Here is a 10,515-nt window from a genome sequence, read left to right on the forward strand (position 1 = left end):
CACCGAGCAGAAATGCAGGATTCCCGTCACACCCTCTGTCCCTACACGCAGAGCTTCCCCACTGTCACCATCCCACAGCAAAGTGGTACATTTGTTACCATCGATGAGCCTATATCCTCTCACCTGAAGTCCATAGTTTACATTAGGGTTCGTTCTTGGTGTTGTACATTTTGAGGGTTTGGATAAGCCTATAATGACATGTATCCACCACTATGATATCATACAGAAAGTTTCACTGCCCTGAAAATCCTCTGGCTCTGCCTGTTCACCCCTCCTCTCCAAGCCCCTGGAGACCAGTGATCTCTTCAGTGTCTCCAGTTTTGCTTTTTCTGAAATGTCTTGTAGTTGGAATCATACATTCTGTAACTTTCTCAGATTGGCTTCTTTCACCTAGTGGTATGTATTTAAGGTTCCTCCACATCTTTTCATGACTTGATAGTTCATTTCTTCTTAGTGCTAAATAATGTTTTATTATCTATAATTTATTTTTGAAAATATAAAGATTTCTTTAGGAAATAAAAGCAGAAAATAATTCACTAGCATACTTTATGTTTTTATTTGTCTTTATGAAGTGTGACAGTCAAGTATTAGGGTGCAGGTCTGTGCCCTGATTACCGTTAGGAGAAAATCAAAACTCTTGGCCACATCTTACAGGATCTTTTTTATACAAACTCTCCAATCTTGTTCCACCCATACAAATTACAAGCTGTGATTTTGAGCAAGTTACACAAACTAAAGAATGGTTTTCTAATATGAAAATTTAGATAATAATAACAATAACTTCATAATTTGTTAATGTGATTACATTAGGTAAGGTATTTTAATGTATACTGCAGTGTTTGGGATATAGTGGGTCTAAAAATGGTAGCTATTATTGTTATGCCAATGTAAATAGTAACATTGATAATTATAATCATAACGTATATGTCTTCTTCTGGACTAGATTTCTTTTTCCAAGAGCTCCCATTAACCCTTATTTTAATCTTTTGTACCTCCTGTTTTATCTCCCTGTTGTTCGTATAGTAACTGGGGTTATCAATGGCTTCCAAGGTACCAAGACATCCCTGGGAAATTAATGTTTTTTCTGGAGAGTATCTTCTGGATTTTGCTTATGTAAAATGTATGTGATGAGAATGCAGGTAGCTGATTAAATAACTCAGTGAGCTTTACTCAGCTAGCCACTCCTCACAGTCTTTATTTTGTACCCTCTAAGAGCAAACAGCAGAGCTTATTTTGGGGAAAAATGAACTACCACCTCTTCAGTTCTAACTCTCCACCAGAATCTGCAATTAGCATGTCATATACACAATTTACTTTATCTAAATAGTAACCCTCCCAAGCAGATACTGTCTACAATTTAAAGTTAAGAAGACTGAGGTTAATGGAGATTATGTTATTTGTTGTAGGTCACAAAGTTTATAAATTGTGATATAAGTATACTTTTCTCAAAATTGGTTGTTGTTTACATCATATTTCATGGTGTCTCAGTGATAAGTTAAAGGAAAAAATGAGCACGTTTTAGACAATTATCTTCTCTCCCAGGGAATATCATTCCATTTCCTTCTACGTCCCCACTGCCAAACCCTAAATACAAGAACCAGAGAATTTAAATAAATGTCCCAGGAAGAAACACGCCAAATCACATTCCCCTTCTGGTTTCTGAAACCTCCAAACATATTTTCAGCACATCACAAAGTTCAGGGATAGTTGGTGCTGGGCACCAAGTAAATTGTCCATGAATGACTTTCTTCCATTGAGAACTTTCATTAAAAACGTTTACCCAGAGACAAATGAGAACGTAAGTTATTGGGTTGATTGGCTTTTCCCCCTAGGAACTGTCCAATCCTAAAATTCATAGGAGGTTTCCTCATTTTCATTTTTTGCAAAGTGAACATCAGGTTACTTGGTGGCAGCCGTGCTGACTGCCAGTGCCTTTGTTAAATGTTTCTGCTTCACGTGGAGATGACTGTGACAGTCCCCAGGAGCCCTGGGACTGTGGCTGGAATTGTGATGTTTATTTGCATGGTCCTGAGGACTCCCATGGCTCACCATAGAGATGCTCCAAGTAAGTGCTGGACAGCTACTCTTCAGAGCTCCCAGGTCTGGGAATTAAGTTCTTGAAGGCTCTGGGGCTTAGGGTCAGGGGTGTCGCACTCTGATCAAATCCCAGGTAGAATTTGGAAGGGCTTCTATGACAGTCCCAATTTCTCCTCAAGAAAATATAATTTTGCTAGATTTTGTGTTTTAATCTCTAGGTTGAAGGGAGGATAGTTTCTCTCAGGGAAAAAACTTTGGGATCTCAGGGTTGAAAGAAAAAGAGAAAGTACGTTTCTATACCAAATGGAAGACAAACTTATCACACTATTATTGACTAGATTCCTCTTCACTTTTTTCACTGATTCCTCCACCCCCACTCCCTCCTGGGCACCAGCAGTTTTTTCTTTCTATCAGTCAGTCTGTTGTTTGTTTGTTTTGATTTTTAAAAACTCTTTATATAAGTGAAATTATGCCGTGCTTATCTTTCTCAATCTGACTTATTTCACTTAGCATAATACCCTCTAGGTCCATCCATGTTGAAAATGTTAATAAACTTTGCACTGACAGACGTTTACTGAACTTAATGTGGTGTTCACAGTGTAAGATATATAAATGTCAAATCACTGCGTTGTACACCTGAAACTAATATAATATTGTATTCCAACTGTACTTTAATATGAAAACAGACAGACAATAAATGGGAAAATGCATATAAGATCACTTGAGAAATATGAAGAAACCCAGAGAGTAAGTTAAAAGGATTTGCCACCCGAGGGGCTTTCTGTGCCAAGCGGTGTTCATGTACTATCGGACTCAGGATTGAACACATTCAGACAGCCATCATCTCTGTAGCTTCAGTATCAGCAGAGCACGATTTCCCAGGCCTTGAGTGTAAGCAGCAGGGTCATGGAGAGCACGTTGAAGTGTCTGAAATGAGAACCCTCAGGGGATGAGGACAGGCAGTGACTGGCACTAATTTTGCATTTAGTTACAAACTTGAGTCAGTGTTGATGGTGAACAGGAATATAAGGATGGTGGAAAAACAAGGAAATTAGGATTTCTTTTGCACCCTCTAATTCCCAAATCTTGTAGTAATGTTACGCAAACCGCCTCGCTTAATGTGTTTTTTTGTTTTTTGTTTTTTTTAATTGGGGAATTGGGGAAGGGAAACAGCCAAATTGTTGTCCTTCAGTCTTAGTTGTGGAGGGCACAGCTAGCTCAGCTCCAAGTCCAGTTGCCATCCAGCTGCCACTCAGCAGCTCGCGACTGCTCAGCTCAAGGTGCCGTGTTCAGTCTTAGTTGCGGGTGGGTGTAGCCCACCATCCTATGCGGAATCATCTGGCGACCCTGTTGATCAGAGCTCGTGCTCTTAACCAACCGAGCCACTCAGCTGGCCTCAGTTAATGTTTCTATAACACACACACACACACACACACACACACACACACACACACACACACTGATGACTAAAGTGCATTATTAGCCCACATTTTTTACATTAGTTATTTTGAAATATCACATAATATAGACATTATAGAAAGCATATATATATATATATAATTTAACAAAAAATTATAAAGAAATACCCAAATAATTAATAACCAGGTCTAAAATGACTGAATATTACCAGCACCCAAAAATCTCCCATGTATCTTCTCCAAATACCACCTACTTCTACGTCCCAGAAGTCAGCACTATTATGACTCTTGCAATCTTAATTTTATTGTTTTTTGTTATGGGTTTAGCATATGTGAATGTATCCTTCAATAATATCAATTAGTATTTATCCCTTTAAATGTTCGATAAATGTTGTATTCTGTCTTGTTCCTTTTGTTCAATATCCCATTTGAGAAGATCTGTCCTAGGTCTTTCATATTACAGTTGACCATCTATTTTCATTGTTGTGTAGTAGATTCTATTTTATGAGGGTGCAACAGTGTGCTTACCCATCCTTATGTGCACTTTTGGGTTGTATTTTCCCCCCATGTAACCTGGAACATATGTACCTACATTGGGTTAGACTAGAGTATATACTGAGATTGGAATTGGTGGGTCTAAAAGGTTTGCAGATCCTTAGCTTTACAACAGAATTCCCACCTGTTATTCAGATGGTTTCTGTGTCCACTCCCACAGCGGTTTATAAGAGGACCCAATTCTTGGCAGGTTGATGTTTTAGACTTTTTTATGTTTCCCTATCTTGTTGGTATGTACTGGTATTTCACCATATTTTTAACTAATTAGGATGAGCAATTCTACATGTTTATTGTCCACTTCTGTTTACTCTTGATTGAAGTATCTATTTAGATATTTTCTTCTATTATATTATCTGTCTTTTCTTATTTGTTTGTAAAAAATATAAAAATATATTGTGAATCGAGCCTAGTATCAGTACGTGCTTTGCAGATACTTGTTTGCACTTTGTGACTTGTCTTTTTTTTTAGCTCTTAATGATATTTCTTGATAGGCAGAAGTGGTTCTTTTTTTTTTTTAAGATTTTGTTGGGGAATTGGATGAGGGGAACAGTGTTAGGGAATTGGGGAAGGGGAACAGACAAGTTGTTGTCCTTTTGTTCTTTATTCTAGTTGTGGAGGATGTCACTTCACTGGCCCATGTTGTTATTGTGATCATTGCGCTCTTCCCAGGTGAGGCAGTCGGTGCCAGCCATAGGACAGCCGCTTTTGGTGACTCACAGCAGCTCACACCAGCTGCCAGCCACTCACGCTGGCTGCTGGCTACTCATAATAACTCATGGCAGGCCACTGCAGCTCCACTGCAGCCTACGCCATCGCCAGGGACTCATGGCAGCCCCAGCTCCAGGTCGAGCTGTTGTTCACCATCTTAGCTGTAGAGGGTTCAGCATCACTGACCCATGTGGGATCCGATCTGGCTTCCCTGGTGCTCTGAGCTTGTGCTCCCAAGCCAGCTCTTAACCAATGAGCCACTTGGCCCACTCCATTAATTGTTTTGCTTTACATTCAATTTTGTTCAATAAATGTTCAATGCAGGATTTGTGGCAGAAGTCATCTAAGTTCTTCCTGGAGAGAAAATTCTGAGGGTTGAGATCAGGTTTTATTTATAATTGGCTGTGCTGGTATTTTCCTTCCCTTCCCCATGCCTCCCCACACTAATTGGTTGGTTGAGATGCCAGGCTGAATTCAATCTAATGCGGACGGGCTCTCCCACAGAGGATTTCGTGTACCAATTTAAGGGCATGTGCTACTTCACCAATGGGACCGAGCGTGTCCGGCTCATGGCCAGACAAATCTACAACCAGGAGGAGACTCTGCACTTCGACAGCGACGTGGGGAAGTTTGTGGCTGTGACAGAGCTGGGGCGGCTGAATGCTCAGAGCTGGAACAGCCAGAAGGACCTCCTGGCAGAGTATCGGGCCCTGGTGGACACACTGTGCAGACACAATTATAAGGAGACTGCTCACTTCACTGTGCAGCGGAGAGGTGAGTTTAGGATGAGCTCAGAGGCACATCACCCAGAACCCAGTGGGGAGGCCCAGGAAGGGACCTTTCATGGATTCCTAAGATCTTGGTGGTGCTGGGAGAGGTTTTGAGTTCCATGGGAAAAAATGTTGCAAGGCTTGGCTGGACAGTTTAGAGGAGGTGGCCGGGGAGAGAGACTAAAAAATCTAAGCAGGAGGTACTCTACATCTGGGGCAGCTGGGGCAGCATCTGGCATGGTCAGTGTTCTCAACTTCAATCCTTCAAAGGTCACCAGGCCCAGCCCTAGCTGGCGGGACCTCTGAGCCTCTCATTTTGCACAGACTCCTACAGCTCCTGCAACATCTAATTCTTGTTTGCTGCCAGGTAGCGTTAGAGCTGGTCTCCCAACTGTGTGTGTGTGTGTGTGTGTGTGTGTGTGTGTGTGTGTGTGTGTGTATTATATATAATCAGTCCATGTTACAAATAGTTTTCACATAAATTATTTTGTTTAATGAACAGGTAAACACTACACAAAAGTATTATTTTCCTGAAAAGTAGCTTAACAAATTAGCTGATTAGAACTCGGAGCTGGGATTCTAATAATAGCCTATTTAAAACCTGTTTTCTCTTCTACTTTAGTATCAGAGGAGGGACTTAAGCCCATGGTGAGAATTTCTTTGCAGCCTCACCCTCTGCCTTTCGTTGTCTGTTATTCCTTCCAGTGGCGCCCACAGTGACCATCTCCCCAGCCAAGACAGAGGCCCTAAACCACCATAACCTGCTGGTCTGCTTGGTGACAAATTTCTATCCTCGTCGAATTAAAGTCAGATGGTTCCGGAACAAACAGGAGGAGACAGCTGGAGTTGTGTCCACGCCTCTTATTCAGAATGGGGACTGGACCTACCAGGTTCTTGTGATGCTAGAAGTAACACCACAGCGTGGAGACATCTACACCTGCCACGTGGAGCACCCCAGCCTCCAGAGCCCCATCATAGTGGAGTGGCGTAAGGGACATTTCATTGACACCACAGACTCAGAAAACACAAAGGGCAGGGGGACTCCGTGTCTGGTGGGGTGGGGTTCCTCCTTAACTCTCTGTGTTGTGCATATTTCATACTGTCCATCCTACATGACTCTCTGATATAGTTTCTGGGCTGGGAGTTAGGGAAGACTGAGATCCCATTATCTCAAGTCAAAAGGCACATGTTGAGTACCGATCTCATTTTCTCGCACGACATTATGGCAACCCCTGTACGTAGCCTGACCCCCCAGCTGCAGTTCAGCCTTGGTGGTGTCTTCCGAAGTGCTGGAGTTCTTGGCTTTGACATAAAGGCTGGTGTCTTGGAGAGGGTCTGTTGGCAGTTCCCAAGGAGCTGCCATCCCCTTCTGGTCATCTATCTATGCCGCCCCCTAGGGGTCTATGCATGCCCTCGGCCTTCCTGTATTTGCTTCCAGAGCTCCTCTGATTCTTGTAGCCTGGATTAGACCCCAGGCTTGCAGAACAGGACCCTGTGGGGTGTGGGGTGTGGGAACAGACACTGACACCCAGGCTTTTACTTCCCAGAGGCACAGTCTGAATCTGCCCAGAGCAAGATGCTGAGTGGAACTGGGGGTTTTGTGCTGGGGCTGGTCTTCCTTGGCCTGGGCTTTATCATCCACCTTTGGGATAAGAAAGGTAAGTCACCTTGGGAGAAAATGGGGGAGACGAGTCCTGGAACTGAGGCATTTTGTTGTAACTTTTTCTCACTGACCCCACAAAGGAAGGGAAGGGGAGCTGAGGTGGGATGCTCGTAGATTGCAGAAATTAGGGAGACTAGGAGGTCTCCTCATCCTGGGTCAAGTTCAGCTCATCACAGAGGTGAGTGGTGAAGGGTTGTTCTTAGATAGACAGAGAAGAGCAGCTCTCATGCTATCCTTACCTTTGCCAGGCCATTCTCAGTATGGGGCTCCTGCTCTGAGCGTCCTTCCTTAAAAGACACACAGTCTGTTTATCTCCCTCAGTGCCTGGCTCAATGACTTTGGAGTGATCCCACTTCATGGCACTTGAAGCTTATTTAAGTACATGGGTGGGAGAGCAGGGAAGAAGGGTCTGGAGCTGCTCATTCATTTCCTTTGGAGGGTGAGATAAAAACAGATGCAATGTTTTCATTACCCAGGTTAATGAGTTTTTTATCCCTTACTTTTTTCATGCTTGCCAATGATAGAACATCCTGAGGGCCCACCCGCAGGTAATATTCCCAGTCTTCTTGCCCAGAAGAGTGACTCACATAAGATAGAAAAAGGACTAGAGTGGATTTGTCTGGACACTCCGGGGTGTTCTGTTATGTTGTGCTTGCTTCATGCCACATTCACTCACACATGAGTTGGGGCAGGGAAAAAGTCTAGAACATTCTGCATAGTCTCTGCAGAAAACTTCAGAGATCCTTCCCCTGACTAAGACCCAACCTTTGGCTTCAGCCATTCAATGAGGTTTGGATGATGGCCCCAGAGTCCAAAGTTACAGAAAGTGCTGCTGAACTTGCTGGTAGGCGAGATGACAGATAATGACAGTTGTTACCCTTCCCCGTAGTCCATGGCCTGTGCTCCACTAAAGCATTTAGTTATGATCCTCTGCCCCCACCTGCCCCTTCAGGCTGAAGCCTGGTGTGCACTTTAGCAGAGGTTTGTCATTACCCATTGACAGGAGAGGTAATGCAGAGCCAGTGTGTGTCCTGACTGCAGACAGGCCCCAGGGAGGGCAGGGGCACAGCTTCCTCGGGGATGGTGTGACTTAGGACTCTTTCTTCTCTCTCCTCCAGGGCTTGTGCAGTGACCCAAACATTCTTCTTCCTGGAATCTGTCACCTCTGTTTTTTGGTCATATCCTGCCATCACCCTTGTCTATGGTTCCCAGCCTCCCCTCTATCAGGCCTGGAGCAAGCCACCTCTGCCAGCTGTCGCCTATAGCGGTCCTGCTCCCACAGTGACGAGAAGCAGCTGCCAGGGCTTCCTTTTGTCCTTGGCTGTCCTGCACTTCTGCCTGTGACTGATTTGCAGCCTGGTGCTGGAGGCACTGCTCCCGGGGCTGCCAGTGGGTCTGTTTGCACCATAAGTATTTTCAGCAGGCGTTTGAGGTTTTGTTCTCTTTCTGAAGACGGCCCAGGAACTAAATGTCAAACTCTTATCTTTCAATAATATGTTATCAAAATTAAATCGATTTTTGAATCACTTGTGTTTCTAAGTCTGATTGAGGATGATGGTGGTTGTGGAAATACTGAGCAAAGAAAAGGTGATATTCTCAAGTTCAGTTCTGCCCCAAAGAAGGTAATATCCAGGCAAGGAGACTAGAAAACCATGGGTCCCCATACTTGGTCTAATTCAGGTGCCACATAAGAATGGGAAATAAGTAGGAAATAAATTCAATTTTTCATCATCTGTAGGGCCTTGAAGCTGGGATTGTGTGCAGCAGTCTTTCCTGGCCCCCATTGTAGTCTGTTGAGTTTTATGTATTTGTGCAAGTGGAATTATGCTGTGCCAGTCATGGTACCTTGGGCCTGATGAACCGAGCTGATAGCACAAACATCTCCTGTCAAGTACACGGTGTCCACTGGGACAAAAGACAATGATTGTTCATTGAGCTGAACTACCCGAATGTAATTAGTGGAGGTTTTATTAGGAAGTCCTTTTTTGGTTGTATATGATGAAAGCCCCACTAATACCAGCATAAGGAAAATAAATAATTTTTGGATTCATGCAATTGGAAAGCTCATATGTGAATTTGGCTTTAGAAAAATGCCAAGAACCCAGGACTCAAATGAGGTCTTTATCCCTCCTCTCTCTGCCCTCTCTCCTCCCTCTGTCCTCACTCCCTCCTCTCAGAGCACTTCTTTCTCTTTCTACGCTGTATCTCTGTCTTTCTCTCCATATCTCTTTTGCCATCTCTGTCTGTCTTAAGGACCCTCTATTTTTCTGTTAATCTATTAGTTGGTTTTTCTGTGTGTCTCTGTATCGCATTTCTCCTTATAGCCCTATCTGCTTATGAATTTCTCTCTGTTTCTGTCATTTCCTCTCCCTTCTCCTCTCTCTGTGACTCTTTCTGTCATGTGTACCTTTCATCTACTGTGTCTTTCTCTCAGAGCGTCTCTCTGTCCGCCTCTTGGTTTCTCAGTGTATTGGCCTGTGTGCCTTCCTGTCATTTTCTAGCTCTCTGTCTTCTGTTCATTGCCTTTCTCTTTATCTATAGTCTCTTTCTGTTATTTGTCTGTCTGCTTCTCTCTCTGTGTTTTTCCTCCTGTGTGTCTGCTTTCTCCTGCCCGTGCTCTGTGTATGTCTCTCTGCGTCTGCTTTCCCCTGTTTGTTTCCCTTATTTTCTCCCTCGGGAGTCAGCATTTTCCACATGGCTAGTAACATGGCCACCTCACATTTTCATTCCATCACCTACATAGCAAGAGACCATTATGTCAGCTCCAATTTAACAGTCTGGAGAAAGCCCAGCTTGAGTGACAATCCAATTTTTCAACCTGTTACCTTAGACATGGGAATGTGGGACCCTGATTGTCCAGGCCTTGGGTTTGAACCCATTCTGTATCATGGATGGAGACTTTTTTTTTTCCAAATCAAAACTGGAGAAAGTGCAAGGCTGGTTAGATAATAGTAGTAGTAACAATATCATCATCATCTATCATAATCCATTATACAAGACTCTGTTACATGAAGTTTTTCTCTCTCTGCTTTTCTGTTTCTTATTTATATTAAAAAATTTAGTACCACATAGAGAATACAGTCAATAATGTTGCAACAACTATGTATAGTGCCAGATGGGTACTAGACTAATCGGAGGATCACAGCATCAATTATATAAATGTCTAACCACTATGCTGTACATCTGAAACTAATACAAAATAACATTGAATGTCAACTGTAACTAAAAAATATATAAATAATTTAAAAAGAACATATAGGGAAAAAAATTCAGAGGATGCTATCCTGTAAGTAGAAGCTATGTAGTCCGTGTATAACCAACGCTTCACTTGCCCCATTCTATTGGGGAAAATACGAAATCGCAT

The 10,515-nt window shown here is 43.0% G+C and overlaps 1 protein-coding gene across 2 annotated transcripts; it reads left to right on the forward strand.

Annotated features, from left to right (window-relative positions):
- Window positions 1-1,916: 1,916 nt before the first annotated feature.
- Window positions 1,917-8,677, forward strand: LOC109376893 (SLA class II histocompatibility antigen, DQ haplotype C beta chain-like). Of its 2 annotated transcripts, XM_019633047.1 has the most exons (6): window positions 1,917-2,065; window positions 5,223-5,492; window positions 6,194-6,475; window positions 7,036-7,146; window positions 7,676-7,699; window positions 8,270-8,677. In XM_019633047.1, the coding sequence occupies exons 1-6, from the start codon at window positions 1,942-1,944 to the stop codon at window positions 8,281-8,283; spliced, it is 825 nt and encodes a 274-aa protein (XP_019488592.1). In that variant the 5' UTR covers window positions 1,917-1,941; the 3' UTR covers window positions 8,284-8,677. The 2 variants fall into 2 exon arrangements, with proteins under 2 accessions (XP_019488592.1, XP_019488593.1); XM_019633048.1 differs by lacking the exon at window positions 7,676-7,699.
- Window positions 8,678-10,515: the final 1,838 nt, after the last annotated feature.

This window comes from Hipposideros armiger, unplaced genomic scaffold (assembly GCF_001890085.2).
Source record: "Hipposideros armiger isolate ML-2016 unplaced genomic scaffold, ASM189008v1 scaffold_1231, whole genome shotgun sequence".
In the NCBI taxonomy this organism is placed as follows: Eukaryota; Metazoa; Chordata; class Mammalia; order Chiroptera; family Hipposideridae; genus Hipposideros; species Hipposideros armiger.

Coding starts and splice junctions, on each gene's coding strand:
- LOC109376893 (XM_019633047.1), top strand. CDS start 1,942: ATGTTTCTGCTTCACGTGGAGATGACTGTGACAGTCCCCAGGAGCCCT. Junction 5,493..6,193: donor CTTCACTGTGCAGCGGAGAG/GTGAGTTTAGGA, acceptor TATTCCTTCCAG/TGGCGCCCACAGTGACCATC. Junction 7,147..7,675: donor CCACCTTTGGGATAAGAAAG/GTAAGTCACCTT, acceptor TGCCAATGATAG/AACATCCTGAGGGCCCACCC.